This window comes from Larus michahellis, chromosome 2 (genome assembly GCF_964199755.1).
Source record: "Larus michahellis chromosome 2, bLarMic1.1, whole genome shotgun sequence".
Lineage (NCBI taxonomy): Eukaryota > Metazoa > Chordata > Aves > Charadriiformes > Laridae > Larus > Larus michahellis.
The window spans coordinates 41,147,145-41,165,114 of NC_133897.1; the positions used below are offsets into that span (position 1 = coordinate 41,147,145).

The 17,970-nt window shown below is 37.0% G+C and overlaps 1 protein-coding gene across 1 annotated transcript; it reads right to left on the reverse strand.

The window, feature by feature from the left end:
* Positions 1–3,422: 3,422 nt before the first annotated feature.
* On the reverse strand, positions 3,423–16,588 carry EFHB (EF-hand domain family member B). The gene is given in 13 exon segments (XM_074573472.1): positions 3,423–3,587; positions 6,539–6,720; positions 7,265–7,446; positions 7,811–8,043; positions 8,848–9,002; positions 10,459–10,526; positions 11,432–11,515; positions 11,894–12,023; positions 14,038–14,148; positions 14,769–14,949; positions 15,053–15,196; positions 16,122–16,184; positions 16,523–16,588. Coding segments are annotated over 13 exon segments (1,764 nt in total).
* Between the last annotated feature and the right edge of the window lie 1,382 nt (positions 16,589–17,970).

Consider the following 17,970-nt stretch of genomic DNA (forward strand, 5'->3'; position numbering starts at 1 on the left):
TTTATGAGTTTAGAAGAAACTAAACTACTTTAATGAAATATTAATAATAAAATAAAAAGGAAAATAATGAAATAGATACAGTATATACAAAACCGTATTAAGCTCCCAGGATGACGTCACCGGCAGGCACTGGGGAAGTCCCAGCTGGACTCAGCGATGGGTGGGAACTGGATTCCAGAGTTGGAGTCAGGAACACAGGGATCGGGATCAAAGGCAGATGAACAGGCGGACATCAGCCACTGAAGGAAGAGAGTTGACCCTTTGATCCCTCAGCTTTTATACTGAGCATGGGGCAGATGGGATGGAATACCCTGTTGGTCAGTTTTGGGTCACCTGTCCCGTCCGCTCCTCCCTGCAGGTGGGACCCCTCTGCGCTTCTCCGCTTCCGGCCCTCTAACGGGGCAGATAACAGAATTAGCTGACCTTGGTTGTTATAGCAATAAGTATAAGCAAGAGCCTCACTGCTACCATTCCTTGTCACAAACTGTTGGTCTTATCACTCTGAACGAACTGTTTTCGGCACAACATGCTGTTAATTTCAGAGAGTTAGAAGAGGCCTAGCTAAGAAATAAAATTACTGAACAGAAAATTGATTCTGTTTTATCTCAAACCAGGACAATTAGTTTTGTCCACAAAGTCTCAGTCAACGTATTTACAATGTCTGTGATTTGGTAACATAACTGTTGACAGATAAATTCACTCAAGTGCTAAATTTGTATGTTTGCTCCTAGAACACATGGCTTTTCTGTCATAGTGGAGGTTGTTTTGCTAACCTTTTTTCTGGAAAACTTTGCCTAAGGTATGACCCAAAGGTTAGCGAAAGGTAGTCTCTGTCCTGGTTAAATGAACTAGATAAAGAAAATCATGCTGCAATATAGAAGAAAGCAAACTTTTTATTTTCTTTCAATTGGAATATATTAAGGGAACCATAAAAATCACAGAACACAACTTGCAGCTCTAAAGCCTATAAATATGTCATTGAATTCACACGTGTTGGGAAGTCAAACAGAAATGAAATAGAAAAATCTGTACCAAAACTCTGTGGGCATAAAGCATTTAACAAAAGAAAATAAAAGGATTGGGAAACTCCCCAGAAGTAACTAACTGTGTCACAGCAATTCAATCTTTCAGGGGCCTCCTGTGTATATTGTGATTAAAAACAAGCATCTACAAGTAGAATTTAGAGCTCTGTTCAGTGATTAATCCTATAAAGCTTCAGAAGGGGTAAGTGTAGGTAAAAACCACTTCCAGTTAATTTCAAACCCAAGCTGAAAAGGAAACCTGTAGTCTGCGGTTAGAAACATACTGGCAAAAAACTAAACCGTCTTCTTTATTCTGGATTTATTTAGCAGACTGCCCAAGAACAATGTGAATTCCATTGCACTGACAAAGGAGAAGATTCTACTGAAAGTAGAGGAATGAAAGTGGGTATCTTTACATTAGGTTCAAAAAATAGAGTACACAGAATTTCCAGCTGCTGAACAAACACAACAGATCTCATATATATATACATACACATACACACATATATACATACACACAGAGATTTGTTTGGGGTTTTTTTTCATTTTTCCCTGAAGTGAGTTTAAATCTTTCATCTAAAACTTTCTATTGAAGGAGAAAAACAGTATTTTTTTTATTCTAAATTAGTATTTTTTAAAGCAATTCTGTCTGATGCTTTTGGAAGCACACTGCAACGAAGGTAAAGGATTCTTCCCTCCCACCTTATATGAGCAGAAGAGGAGCGTTAGAGAATTTCACTGGAGGTAGTAAAATCCTGACATAATAAATTAAATGGAAATTACGAGCACATTCATCTTTCTGTCATGATTTCACTTGGGACAGTCACAGTCTGGTCCCTGCATGCTTCCCAGTGCGTGCACAGAGTTCCAGAAGGATGGGAAGGCAAGGCAACAACAGCATAGAACAACTTTCGTTCACAGCAGGAAGGAAGCTGCCTTCATCAAGCAGCATTTCCACCACCTGCTCCCTGGAGATACCAGAAAGCAAACTCTTTCTACTTGATGTAAGACAGCTACTATTAACGCCACAACAATAATGCACAAAAGGGTCTGGCTTGTGAATCTCATGTAAATTACATGTTCCTAGAACACTGGCAAAAGAGGAATCTTAACAATCACGTGAGTAAACCGTTACAATGAAATTTTAAGCTGGCATTACACATGCATACCTAGTATTTCAGATATATAGAACCTTTACTTACACTCTAGAACTCAGTAAAACTTTTGGCTGGCAACATCCTCCAAATCTTACTAAGGTATTTAAAGCACCAATAGATGACAAAGTGATACACTTCCTGAAATCCTGTATGTTAAGATTACATTGGGCAAGGATTTTTCTTTTCAACTAATTTGAAAAAGTCTAATAGTAATCATTCTCACTGTCAATACCGAAAAATTTCCATTTGTTTTGCACCAAGCTCAGTACTGTAGCTGAAGAGTGAACATTCCAATCCATTCAAAGTTGCAGATTTTAGTATTACTTGCTTTCCATTGTTTATTCTTATAGGACTTCATATATATTCATTGAGATTTCCAATTAATATATTGGTTTTCATTTATGAAGATCCCTCTTCCCAAGAAATTGCATTGGTCACAGGTGAACAGTTAGCTCCCTGAAACCCCTCCCAAACTTCTCTGACTCCCTAGCCTGTGTTTTTATGTAATATGCACGTACACCTCTAAAAATCCATTCTTTTTTCTTCCTTGTGAAAGCTAAATACTGCCACCTAATAGCCATAAGCTTGCATAAAGAATATGAGCCCTCTGCCACACAATTGGGCATTTATTTTTGCACTTCTTAATCCATTGGTTCTTATGGAGTCTATATCATGACAAGACTTTAGATCCCACACCCATGACTATGTAGTTTCCTTAGGATCTTACTGTAAAGCACTTTCTCACACAAATTTTTAAACATGTTAAATAACTTACCACAAGCAGATCTCTATTAGCTACCATTTTGTTGTCAAGATGCCATTCTGTGATATTAATCTTTAAGAGGCCTTGCATATCTGAAACATTTATCTTAAGTACTTTCAAAAGTGTCCTTCCTTTTATAAGAGAAAAAAAAAAATAAAAATGCAAAATGTGTCCATGTTCAAACTATTATTATTTAGACTCAGAAACACTGTAAAAAAACATAAAATACAGAATATGAGATAAATATTTGCATTCTATTTACAAACATGTTGTATCCTCTTCTCTTCCTATGGATATCAGCGCCTTCTACCTGCAAGGATAGCAGTAAGATTCATATATATGTGGTGAACCCACTATTCAGAAAGACAATAAACGGTGAATTCCAGTTCTGTAAACACACGTTATGGAAGATGTTTATTGTATTCAGCATCCGAATTATGACCGATGTCAACTTAAATAAATGCAATGCCCAGACTAAAATTAGCAACTGGTTTTGGTGTGTGATCCATGTATCTCATCCAGTACACTCCTGATGCTTTCCACACAAACCTCTTCTTTCTGATGTTTTGAACAGGCTTCCTTCCATATCTCTTCAAACCTTTCATCTGAAATGTTCACACCAATGTTGCGGAGAATTTGTGCAATCTACAAAATAATACAATTCATGAAATTCTGGTCAGCATTTTCTTTAAACTGTATAATCTGGCTTTTAACACGTATTAGCAATCTCTATATGCCAAAGAATATTTTCCCACTCTTTAATAAAATCTACAGACCACATCCTGCATCCTTAACCAAAAAGGTTCCTATTTAAGTAAATCTGAATCTTGTTGGGATGAAAGCTATGGTGTACAAAATTGTCTTCAGTTAATAAAGTAATGTTGATGCAACTTCCACATTTGAAAAATCAAACACAGATGATTCAGGGAAAAGTAAATATTTTTGAAAAGCCCTAAGTCCTGTTTAGCCACTGTATTTTTACTGTTTGTAGTTATTGACATAAATCAGATTATTGTCTGCATTTCACAGCAAGAATACTATAACCAAGACCTTCAATTGGTATAGATAAACAGTTGAAGTGACTAAAATGAAATGTTTCACATCAACTCTGGGTCTTGCGATAGTTTTATACCAAAGTAATCCAACAGAAATATTCTTTTTTCCTGTATTTTCTCACTTGGATGCTTCCTACTGCATGCTTCATTACACTGACCTGTTGACCCATTAGAGGAAGGTGGCTTTAGAAGAATATTGACATGACTCGTGCTTTTGTTAGTATTAGCAAACATTTGGCTTCTTCAATTGTATCATCTGTGTGTGCACGTGTGCTATATTTATGCTCTGGAAATTTTATGCATGCTTGCTTTGTCATCTTTCTCTAAAACTGTCTTTTGTACAAATATAGGCCTGATTCACAGTACAGCAAATCTGCAACTTCATTTTAGCCAATAAATCTGTGGCAGTTTATGCCAGCTGAAATTACAGGAGGAAAAAGCGTGGACTAAATTTTGTTTCTTTAAGCATAGGTGTTTTTTCAGTGCAATCAATAATATTACTCATGAGGAAAAGAAACCAGATTTGATCTAATGTCTTCAACAAGCTAGTGAAATTTAAAAGTTAAACTAAAAGCAATATTCCATTACAGCATACCACTGCAGGGACCACAAAGGACTGCATGCTCTCATAACTCGGCTTCACCATATTAAAATACAACTCGGTCCTGGCTCATTAACAGCCTTAAAACAATCACTGACTAAAGCACAGACTATCAAGTGTGCAGACAGGGTTAAACTGACCCTTACCTATTATCAACATGATAAAGTTGAATATAAATTACATACTATTACTCAGTTACATAACTTTTATTCTCTTCATAGACTAGGATGAATTCCAGTGAAGAAAATAGCAGGCCCTAGAACTATTTTGTTCTTTTGTAACATGAAGAGTCTCCTCATGAAACTGCTTTATAGTCAGAATTCACATTCATGTCTACAGGCCTATACAAAAACTGTTAGTATTAAATGACTCTGGACTTTCATATAATAATTTCACTATCTATTACATGTTTGAAAATATTAATGCTCCATATCAAAATAAATCAGAGACCACCACTAAAATACTGAAACAGTCCATTTCATGTGTGTAGGGTGATTTAACACGCTCGGAGCTGGTTCTATATTGAACCCTGTATAGCCTGTATGGTCTACAATGGAGTATGGCATTTCAGGCCACATTATAACTTCAGAAAAAAGTTCTATCTAGCGCTTGACAGGTATAATGGGCTTCTCGATGAAGCATGAATTCTGTTTACTGTTAGCTATATTCTGCATGCGTGGATTTCCTGCTTCGGAGCTAGATTATAAAATGGTAAATGCTCATGTACACAACATTCTGACAAGCCGTTTTATGGATATGTATAGAACATGACACCACACCTTTTACATCCCCAGTCACTAATTAGCAACATCCTTTTCTGTAAAATATATACTCAAATTCCTGATCCGCTTTCAAATGTGACTGAATATTTAATATAATGGCTAGTAGAGAGGGAGAGATTGTTAAGATTTTTCTCGTTTTAGATTGGAATTTCACATTTTGTAACAATTGTCTCATAAATTGTATGTCAGGCAATGAAGTTACCTCTTAACATTTTTTTCATTAGAAAATGCATACAAATGTAGGAGCAAAAGAGTAAACAATACTGAAGAAGAAGCAAAGTTGTTTTAGTATTTATGTGGGAGGTACTCCGGGCTGTGAGACCACAGAGTGGCAGCAGCGCCCAGAGATACCAGGTAGAAAAATCATGGAGTCCACTAGTAAGTCCCTATAGTCTCACTTCCTGTCTTTCTCTTCAGAAACATGAGATGGCACAGCATTGGTGTGTGATTCCTTATATTCTCTATCACTGTACAAGTCCTTTCTAGATCCAAGCCTACAACTGTCACTCAGCAGAGCACTTATAAGGTATATTCAAGCAGTTTGATGAATTTGCCACTAGCAAAATTCGCAAGTTCGTTTGAGGACAGACACCTTGGGTAAAATTTTCTACTGAACATCCCTCTGTGATAGAAACTAGTTTGACACACCTGTAAAAATATTCTTAGGGGGGCTTTTAAAGACATTTACTCATAGAATCATAGAATACCCAGGTAGGAAGAGATCTCTGGAGACCATCCATCCAACCACATAATCAAAGCAGGGCTAACTTTACCATTAAACCATGTTGCTTGGGATCTTGCTCAGAAATTTGAGTATGTGCAAGGATAGAAATTTCACAACTGCCTTACTCTTCTCACATTACAGAAACAATGAGTCATAGACTTAAGCCCTAGGTTAATTACCAACCCTTGTTTGACACAGCATTAAAGTATGTGAGTAGCAAAACCTGACATACTTACTTATATTACTTATCGAAGTTGGACTTCAATAAAATTAATATCTATCACCTTTATGAATAATTATGAATGTGAAGAGTACGTATTTTTCAGATAGTTGAATGGATGTAAAGAAAGATGGTAATGTTGCAACAACAAATTTTACAACCTGTTTATTTGATAATATGACTTTCCACTCCATTCTGCAGAAACGCACTATACCTCTGCCTTTGGTCTTGTTTCAAAAAAGTCTCTTTCATACACTCCCTTTTGACTGAAGACAGAAGGGAACAACAATGCATAAGCATTGCCCTCATCACCATAATTAGTTCTGTCACTGATGCGGCGAATTCGAGGAGCAGGAATATCTGAACGAATAGTTGGAACACCACACACTGGATAATCTGTGGAAATCAATCAACAGGTAGCATGGAAAAGACAGAATGTAAGATAGTGACAGGGAGGATAAAACATTTTGTGTGAAATGAGAACAAATTTGATACTTATCTCACATAGATTCAATAAGAATTTATATAATTTTATTCCTCATCTCTTTTTTTCATATTTTTAGAATTCCTAGCTTCAGCTACATCATGAAGCATGACAACAGGAAATCTTGCAGTAATATTCCAGTATTTGTCCAGTACTTCCAGCTAAAAACATTTTAGATGATTCCAAGAAGATATTGTTCTCCTAAAATTACTAGCATAATTTCTAAAAGACATCTAAATTAACTTTCATGTTTTGAACTGATTAACCATGCCAAACATCCAAGCCATGCCAACTTCAAAGCCACGCCAACTTCAAAGCCACAATCCTAAACAAATTTGGATTAGATAAATTAATTCACTATTGTACATTAATAGAACCCATAGCAATACTTTTTAAACTTGTTCCAGATTTTGTCTTAAATAATGCTCAGAAGTGAGTACAGTCCACTGTACTTACAGGTTGTTGGGAGACCACCTACTACAGCATTGTACTGAGAAGAAGATGTTTGATAATTTGCAAATACACAATCTCTTGATCTTGTAAGTGTTTTTGGTGTCTTTTCTGAGCTTCCCGGTTCTTTTAACACAAGATCTTCCTGCTTCAGCAGTGGCTCATCATTTATCTTTGTGTCTTCAGACCTAACAGGAGCACCTAGATTTTTCCATATAAACAAAAGTTATGGTACAGCCAGGATTTATAATCAGCACATTATAGACTAAGAGGTAAAAAACATTGCTTGAATCCTTGAAAAACTATAAAGTAGATAAGATAGGATAATTAATCCTATGATTCTACAAGATTTTTTACTTTCTCCTGATTTATGGGACATTCTCAACATGCAACACAGAACTCCAGGGTTCTGAAATACATTTGTATCTGAGGCTCTGCTGTTGGCAGGTGAGGACTAAATCAATTCTCTAAATCCTACCCTTCTAAAGGAGCACGTAGTCTACACTAGCAACGTCCTTTCAATAGCTGTTCTAAGTATAAGATTATTTCCACAATTTCCCAGTATTAAGCTATCTACCTTTTGTAATTATTTTTTCTTCAAATTCTTTAACAGCCATTTTGTCTTTCCAGTTGAGAAATTTTGCAAACTCCAGATAATTAATCTGACCATCTTTATCCAAATCACAATAGTCAAACAAGGAATCCAGGAGTTCATCATCTAGATTCAGATTAAGCTGAAAACAGGACTTTCGCAGGTCATCCTTGTCTATCATTCCATCACCATTCTATTATAAATAAAACAAAACAGTTGCTATAACAGCCATTATAAAAAGACTCTACCAAAAGGAACACATACCCATATGTGTTTATATGTAAAGATATATATATCTGTTATATAGATACAGATATAGTGCCAGGCACACCATTCAGAAGAGTAACATTGCTGAGTACAAAAAGAAATCCTTAGTAATTTAGAAATTAAAAATCTGAATATAAAAGTGTCAATAAATAATTTTGAACAAGTAATACAGTGATTTAAGATTAAAAGAAAGTCAGTGTGACAGGGTTGTGACCAGATAACAATCTAACCATAAATGTTGAGGCAAAGCCAAGATTTCTTTTGAAAGTGACGCATCAATCATTGCAACTAATGTTATATATGAAATGTCAATTATATTTTTTTTCCAGAGAGAAAACCAAAAAAGATATGAATTCTGATGCTTGGTGACTCAGTCAAAAAGTACAGCTTGGAAGAAAATATGAATGTAATCCCTTCAACTGTATTTCTTTTAAGAAGAAACACCAAATTTTGAAGTGCAAAAAATACTAAGATTGTTCCTGCTCACAAGTCCCTAGCTTGCTGTTAATTTGCATACTCCAAACACTGTTGTGAAAGGCTACAAGTATTGTTGTGTTTAATTCCATAGCGTATCACAGTATATTAAACATACAATAACTATGAAGTTACCTCTTGTTCATAGTCTTCATCTATATTTGCCTTGCTATGCTTGTGTTTCTTCATGTCTGCATCTCCATAGCACAGGAGCACTAATGTTACACATTCCTTTACATTTTTTCAAAGCACTAACCTTATCATAATGCCTGAATGCTTCTAGTAACATGTCAAAATTCTCATAGTTAGCTTTCTTCAAACTTTGCCGAACTGCAGCCAAGATAGCTCTCTCTCGGTCTTTACCACGGAGGAACTCACATGGAACCTGGCAGTGAAGAAGATCACCAACTCCTATAATAATAAACACTTCCTCAATTGGTTGCGCATATACAGAAAACAGACATTTTAAAAATTGGTTTACAGTCTTAAGGAAAAGGAGAATTTCAGTTTTGAGATGCTGAATTTCAGCAGTACTGAACATCTGATACGGCCATTTCATTAAAAGATCAAATGGTCCACATGATGATTTCTCTACTCACATGCACTTAATACTAGAAATTTTGAAACATCTTAATATAGCTTCACAAATCCATCCACTGCTTCCAAAAGCTTCTGACAGCAGTAAGAGTTACTTGTTGTCCAGATAGTTGAGAGCCAAAGAACATATATTATTAATCTATCACTTCCAGTCTGTCATATTTCAGGATACTTACAAGAACCAATGGAAAAGTCAATGTAATATTTCAGATAATTATATACCATTGATTTCTAGAAAGACAATGTACTATTTTTGTGTTACTCTTCCCATTTTTTACGTTACCTAACTTCATTAGTATTTTTAAACACTTTGGCACACCGAGCTACGGTCTTCATCCACATCTCCAAGACACCAAGGTCACTTTCTAGAGTGCAAGTTCATTCACAGTCCAGCAACAAGTAGCAGTACCTTATCTAATACCCTTCTAACAGCAATGTAAAAGCATTATTTTTTACTTGTTAAGAATGAATTTTTTTTGTTCAGTTCCTTCTGCCATTCCTTATAGGACAAGCATACCTACACATTTAAAATATTTAACTTGATTACCCTACATAGTAAAGCACATATAAAAGCTTATGCAGAATTTGAACAAGCATTTTGTGGTCTTGACTAATTAAATAACTTTGAGCCACTTATATTTTTTGCTGCCTAACTATGCACTGTATTTCCCAGTCATTAAACATAATATTAAAACACCACCAATCCCAATATTGGCTATTTGAGTTGACTAGTTTTCAAAATTTTGTCATAATGAGAATTTATAATTTCTTAATTTTATTCTGTTTTCTGTCTCTCTGCTACCTTCAAAAACTTATTATTCTTATTTGTTTCTTGTTATTTTTACTCTTTTTATGTAAGTGCTGGAAAAAGCATTGAGAGAAAAGACACATAAATTATTTAAATAGCCATTTCAACCCTGTCACTTAGATGTCAATGTAAGTTTCTGCCATTTCCCTTTTTGTTTACATTCAGACACAGAGGCTTTAATAAAAAAAAAAAAAACAAAAAAACCCAAAGAAACAAAAAAAACCCCAAACCCCATGAACATCCAAAACCTAAAGTTTTTTTATTTCTGAAATTCTTTTTTTTTTCCTCCAACAAGCAATTTCAATTATTCTCAAATTTTTCCTCCAAAAATTTTACATCACTGTTAGAGTTTTATATTTTGCCTCCAAGATTTTAGGAAAATTATACACTACACAACCAACAGTGATTACTTCAGCATAGTTTCATCAACAAGATAAGATTTTATTCTGCCCCTGAACTTACCATATTCATCTGGACGCAGTAACATGCCAAATGTATGGCCTGGGGGAACATTCATAGTTTCTGCTATACTGTCAATAAGAACATTTCTTTGTTAATTGTCAAATAGTTTATTAATAGCCAAAATAATCCCTATGCTAAAATAACATGAGATTATCTGTTATATAACTAGGGATGATACACACCGTTCACCTGAAATTTGTTTATCAGTATTTTGCTTCAAAGTTGCCATTCCAGAAAAGCATCCCTTTATAAACCAGTTTTGAACATTTGCTGTTCTTAATATAACACAACCAAATGTAAACATTAACTTTTTGAACATTTATAGTTATTAAAAGGAAAACAGTCTATGCTAAAATATTTTTTTTTCTAAGACAATGACAGAAATGAGTGAGAAAAGTCCTTATAATATACCAGTCAAATAATAGGAATGCTTAGGACAAACCAGATCTCCAACTGAAAGTGTCTCCAAATTTTTGGCTAAAGTGGAAAAATTGAATCACATCTCGCATGCTTTTTCACATGCAATTTTGTGTCTACCAAAAACAGCAACCAAGCCAATATCCACCTGGAAAACTCGGCCCAGTTGTATTTACTAGAAAATTAAGATGCTGTTGGTGACACTAAAGAACTGTTTGTTTCTTTCTTAATTTGAAAAAGATGCAATGCTATTTTTATCTTTATGTTTAACAATTAAAACTGTAGTCATTATCTGGTGCAAGCGTGATCAATTCAGATATAGACCAGTTAAACAGTAAGACTTAACTTCATCACATAGAAACAACATAGCCCTCATTAGTAACTTGCATAGTTATCAGCCTAATTAGGGCAAGTAGAAAGTCCCTTTCTGCAAGTGAATGCTGCAGTGGAAGTATTGAGCACACAGTTATAATTTTTACCCAAGACAGAAAAAGATACTGGAGACTCGGCAAATGTGAGTGAATTTTCTTCTTGGAAGGTATCTTTGCTTACTTACGGATCAAGGACTTTTCCAAGCTGAGGTTGAAATTTTTCCTTGAATTCATCACTTCGCTTTGATACAATTTTTGCTGCTCTCTTCCTACAAATTATGAAAATAACTCTCACACATATTTGTTTAACAATATTCAACACTTTTTCAATAATACTCAAAAACATTTTTATATGTTAGAAGGGAACAACAACTTCTCTGCAAGACAAAGACAAATTTAGTAATTGGAAAATCAATTTAATATTTAAAATCAAAGATGTTTTTACATAACGCTAAAGACATGCCAAGTGCTGTTATACTATGATAGAACTGATTTGGATAAACTATATTCAAAATTACTCCTTGCATTTTCTATTCAGTTCAGTACAGCTAAGGATGGGATTTGGAGATGTAAAATTATCTTCAAATACGAAGACTCTTCTTGAGAACTCACACCACTAATTAACTAGCTCACTCATTGCAACTTACGATTCCAGATCACAGAGCCAATTTAAGGATTGGGATACACTTCGCCCATCTTTAAAGTGAGGGGTTTCTATTCCATAAACAAAAGACTTGCTGAAGTTTGGCGAGTCATACTTCCTATCTATTGCTTCCCCTGTGGAAAAAGTAATTGTTTCAACCTGTATAAAACACCTAGGAAGTATCATAATTCTTAAAACAAAACAATGAAGAAACAAAAGCAAATAACTAATTAACAATTCCATTCAATTAAAGAGAACTAATTTGCATTACCCATGTTTAGAAGTAGTTAGGAATAATCTCATTATCAACAATGAAGATAAAAGGCAAAATAAAAAGCAAAAACTGCCTCAGTGGTAAAATAGTTGGATGCCTTTTTATGTCTGACTAAAGACAAGCACAACAGAATTAATGAAAAAAATACCAGATAGCCTAAATAGTGAGGGTCGGGCAAACAAATGACTTCGTAATGTCTGTACCTGAGCAGAGAAGTGTACCGTTTAATTTACTATTTTGAAAAAAAAATGCTAAAAGGAAAAAAAAAATGGTTTTGAGGTGCTGCACTTTGAGATATACCCTTGCTATGTTGATGTCAGTGGAAATTTTGTCACTGACTTCACTGTAAACAAGATATTACTGTACTTGTTCGTTAATTTATTAATCCAGTCTTGCCTGTCAAATTAAGTTTCACATATAAGAATATCCATGTAAGTACTCTATGTAAGTGAGCTGCAAGCACATATTTCTTGTCACAGAAAAAAAATGCCATTTTGTTTCTTCCTACTATTTTCAATTACCTTTTGAAAAGAACGGTAATTAGAACTTTCAAAAAATATTTTTCTCTGCATGCTTTCTAATAAAGGCTTCCTCTAGCTGTATGGCAGCATGGAACATTTATGTTATTGTTCAAAAATGGGACACACAGTTGACTTTTTTTTTTTTCCTGCCTGTCTGGTTTTGGCCTGCCCTCTCCATGATCTTGTGGATGGAAGTTACCAAAGGAGACAGAAACAGATAATGAGTAATTCCACTAAAACACCTAATAAAGGTGGGGAAAAGGGGAAATAAAATGACAAGTTTATACCAATTTATACCAATAGTTTAAATTTGTATCAATAGTACTTGTAGTAGAATTTCTCAGTCAGAGAACACAGTAGTGTAATTTCACTTCCACGTAAATGCCTCCATGTAAAATTTACATTATTATAACTCATATATCTGTATTGCAGTTTCTTATCTGTTTGGCCTACACCTACAAAACTGTTGGTACTAGCACAATGGGCAATTTTATCATAATACTAATCTCATAGAGCGGCAATGTAAGTCTCTCAGCCTGTGGAAATGATAGAACAGAGAAAAATAGAAGTGTCTGCAAAAGTAATACATGTATTTCATTTCAGAGTGCTATTTGTCACTGTTCCTGTGCAGACCTATGAGATAAAGGGTAACCATCCCTGAGCAGACCACTTCACACAAGTACAGTCTCCAGAAGCTGAAGCAGACGAGGCACAGCCCACTGGCAGGGCAGAGACAGAGGCTGTGGGACAGACTCACGGGCAGGATGCTACAGGCTGAGGAACCTGCATTCCAGAGACCCAGTCAGCAGCCTGAAATTCTTTGTAACCAGAGCTTGATGCTGAGCTCCTCATTAGAATGTCTAGCTGCACTGAAGTTATGTTTGGATACTGATAAAAGAGACGAACTTAGAGGTGAAAGCACTGGAATGAGCTGGGCTCAGTCTGTGGCTTTAAGCCTGATACTGCTCTCATTGGCATAAACACCACCAAACTCGATAAGCAACCAGGGCACCTATGAGTTTCTAGTTTCCTGGAAATACTTTGCTTTTCAAATAGCAGCCAACAAAAATCAGGCTTCCAACACTTTCATTAAGTTATTATACTGCCTAATACACCCACCATGAAGTGATCTACAGTTCTAGAAACAGGTCATGCTCTCTCAATTGCATATGAGGGTTTTTTTCACATCATTACTTTTAAAAAGAATTTACATTATACTAATACAGTAATAAAAAGTAATAGTTTATATCTCAAAAATTAGCATACAATATGTGTTGAAGACACAAAGCAGAATAATTACCTTTATTTATACTAGAACTTTTCATCCGGTTTCTTATCAGCCCTTGAACTTACCCACATAATAATCATTGTGTGACACGATGTACAGATCGTGTCCTTCTCTGGAGTCTTTATCCACTTCCTCAAATGTTTTTGGTGGATTTATGAGCTCTCCAGCTGATGCATCTGCAAAGTAAGGAATAAATATATGGTTGGGGGAGGTAAGGGGGGGTGGGTATTTTGTTTGGTTGTTTCCTAATTTTAAACAATATCTTGTTAGAGAAGGTGCTACTACTGTGGAAGAATGATACTTTTTACCACATTTCTAGTCAATCTATAGGAATCTTACAGCATAATGACATAAGACTAGGGGGAAAAAATAAATCACAGAAACTGAGATGAACATAACTGTTGCAAGAGAGCTACATGGTCAACACGTATGTGATTTGCTCCAATCTATGGAGGGAAGACTCACAGGTCAAGGTAATATCTTTTATTAGACCTATTAGAATAGTTGGGAAAAGGAAGGTTAAGTTATCAGCTACCTGAACAGTTCTCCAGGAAAATCTACAAAGACAGATCTGGAACAGAGCCAAAAGCCCTACTAGTTACCAAACATTCTCAGTTGCTTGTTTGTTCACTGTAACTGAAAAATAGTAGTACATTTTTATGCCTTTCAATAACTGGTATAATAATAATTTTTCTATTAAGCCAGAATTGTTGGAAGCACAGGATATGTGCTAGATACTAAACTGCAGATTATCTTGTATTTAGAAGAAGAATGTTTTATCACTAGATTTTCCTACCTTGAATGACTTTTGTTCCAAATGTAGTATTAATTATATTCAAGCCCTCAGGTAACATAGAAGATTGATCACGTGATCTGCCCAAGGGTGCTTGACGATTACTAAAGTAGATTGCTTCTTTTTTGTTTTGTACGTTTTGTTGAAAAACAGTTTCAGGAATTGGATTTATCAATGAAGCTGCCTAAAGACATCACAAACAACACAAGAGGCAGGAAAAACAGCAAATTTTAAGACATTCTTAAGCTGTCCATTCTTAAACAAAAGTAAACGAGTCACATTCTTACACTGAGAGAAGAACGTGACTCTATGCCATGGGTTAAGTGAACTGCAATGTCAGGATCATCTGCTCTGCCGTAGAATATTCTTTCAACACCAGGAGGTGGATTTGTTGTATTTCGAAACTTTCGCACGGTAGTTGGAGTAATGGGCTATATATAAGGCAAAGCAAAAACAATTTTACATCAGATATGCACAAAATATTAATGAAAAGAAAACATACTGCAGCCATTTCAGTGTGATTCCACAGAGGTAAGAACAAAACGTGAGGATGTTTTAGGGCTGTAACACATGTACATGCTGATACTCTGAGCATTAGGTCAACATAGCCCAGCCTAAATTTTATCAAACCAGCAACAGAAGTAACGAGAAAGTTGCTAAGTTTCAACTAAGTTTCAACTTAGCAACTTTCTCTGGTTCCATCTTTGAGATGGATAACAGCTTCTTCAAGTATACTTCGTGAAAAGTAGATGTTTATCAACTTCAGAAACCTTTAACCTCACAACAATTCCACCATCAATGAAGCAATTTCGGAAATTATTTTAACCAGTCTGGTGTGTTTTTAATTACCCATTTAAAGGGAGAGCTGCTATTTAAGGGATCCATTTGTGTTTCAGTGCCCTCTGATTCTTCAGGGGCATGGGGAAGGGACAGTGGGATGCACAATCCTGAGGTGCATCCTTGATAAGGAAGAAGGGCCTCCATCAGAAGTAATAACAATTCCTAATAATAATCACTGTAATTGTATTATATGAGAAAAACTGTCCAAAACAATTCTATTTAGTCCCATCTAAGCAGGCATAGTTAATTTTGCAAAACATGCAGAGTGAAAAATAACTGCCAGAAGCGTTTTACAGTCCTACCAGCTATTCTTTATGATTCCCTGTGACAAAAACTTAACATCGGGGAAAAAATTGATTTCTAAAGAGAAGGGATGTAGAAAAAATGACCAAGGTTTCACAGATTTTTTTTTTTTTTGTTATTTTTTAGGACCTGTCTCAAAGTACTATCACTAACTATCACTAATGGGCAATTATTACAAAAGTTTCACAAGGAGAGTCTGAAAAACCAACTCACCCTGGGTGACACCTCAGTGAGGCAACTCGCAGCCGTCTCGCCAGTGGGAAGCAACTTTCCAGCCTAAATAATACAATCAAAAAATAAAGCATAACTTAACCCATTGTACTAATAAGCACAACCAGTCAAACTGGGATCTTACACCTTTTAAGAGATGTTGTCTAATTGCTCCCCGTTTTGATAAAAGGGGAAAGAAAAGGAGCCAAAGGGCTTTTTGTGGGGAGAGCGGGGGGGACCGCAGGGAGGCAGGCCCGCAGGCAGGCAGGCCCGCCGGCCCCACAGGCTGCCGCTGCTCCAGCCTCTGCCTTCAGCCCGCGGCGACATCCCGGCCGCTGAGAGGTGCAGAGAGCGGGCGAGCGGCTCTGGGGCAGCGGTGGGACCCCTTCGGCAGTGGCACTCACGGCCGACAGCTCGGGAAACCTGTCGGTGAACTTCCCCTCGTAGACGGGCCGGAGCTGCTCCGCCATGGCGGCAGGGGGCCGCGGCGGCCGTTTGCCCCGCTTGCTTGGTAACGGCAGCGGAGGCAGCGACGGGAGCAGCCGCCCTCACAGCCAGCCCGCCATCGCCCTCGCACCCGGCACCCACCGCCCTCCTCCCTCACAGCCAGCCCGCCATCGCCCTCGCACCCGGCACCCACCGCCCTCCTCCCTCACAGCCAGCCCGCCATCGCCCTCGCACCCGGCACCCACCGCCCTCCTCCCTCACAGCCAGCCCGCCATCGCCCTCGCACCCGGCACCCACCGCCCTCCTCCCTCACAGCCAGCCAGCCCGCCATCGCCCTCGCACCCGGCACCCACCCCCAAGCTCCCATCCCTAGATAAATTGCATTTAGGCTATTTTGTAACCACCATGATCTAAGAAAATAATAAAGGTTCAACAGCACGTGTACGGTTCTTAGACCAATTGTCTAAAGTCCTTGAAAATCCACCAGATTTAAGGCAGGTGGGTTGAGTCATTCTTTGGGTTTGAAAGAAGGTCTTACACGTGGTCAGAAGTCTGGTCGAACTTGAAATCTTTACTAATTGTTCTAATAAAAAATACAGCCCCTTTCACAATTGTCACGTGTATAAACATTAATAAAATATCTTATACTGAGATTTCCTCCAGAGAAAACAGCAACTCCCCTCTAGGCAGCCACACAGACGTGGGTGACAGAAACCTGTCAGCGCTACCCATATTCCAGGACACGTGAACGCTCTTAGTGTTTGTCTTAAATGAGTCAACACATCGTATATCTAAACCACTGTATTTGCCTTTCAGAAACAGATGCGGATTATTTCAGAAAAGCAAGGTGGGTAAGACTGAACAAGTTTCACCCCTGTTTAAAAGCCCCTCAGCTCTCACAAAGACTTCTCCTCTCAGGTGACATTTAGTCAATGCTCCCCTTCTTCCCAGCAAAATATCTAAATTTAATCACATCCTGCTCCATTCTCTATACTCCTATGACGCCAAAACCAATTTTACATAAACATACAGACCTTAATCGTAATTAATTAACAAACATTACCAGCTGTTGCCATTTTATTCTCGGCTCTAACATTTGTTTGATAAGGATTTAAAATGAAGGAAGCTAAATTAAAACTGAATTCTCTGTGACTCTTCCCTACAAATGGAAGATGAGAGGCTCGGGCAGCGATAGCTCTCTGATGACATGGCCACCAGGCAGTAAGGATGCCTGACTCCCTGCTCCGGCTGCCGCAGGCATCGACGGTGCATATCAGTACTATCATCAGCAAGCTTCACACGCCTGAACGTAGATTCATCTTCTCCAGGTAACATATGTTATCTTCAGCTATTATCTAGCTGTGGCACTTGCTGGTGTCCTTTTTCAAAAGTAGGTGTGGTTTTC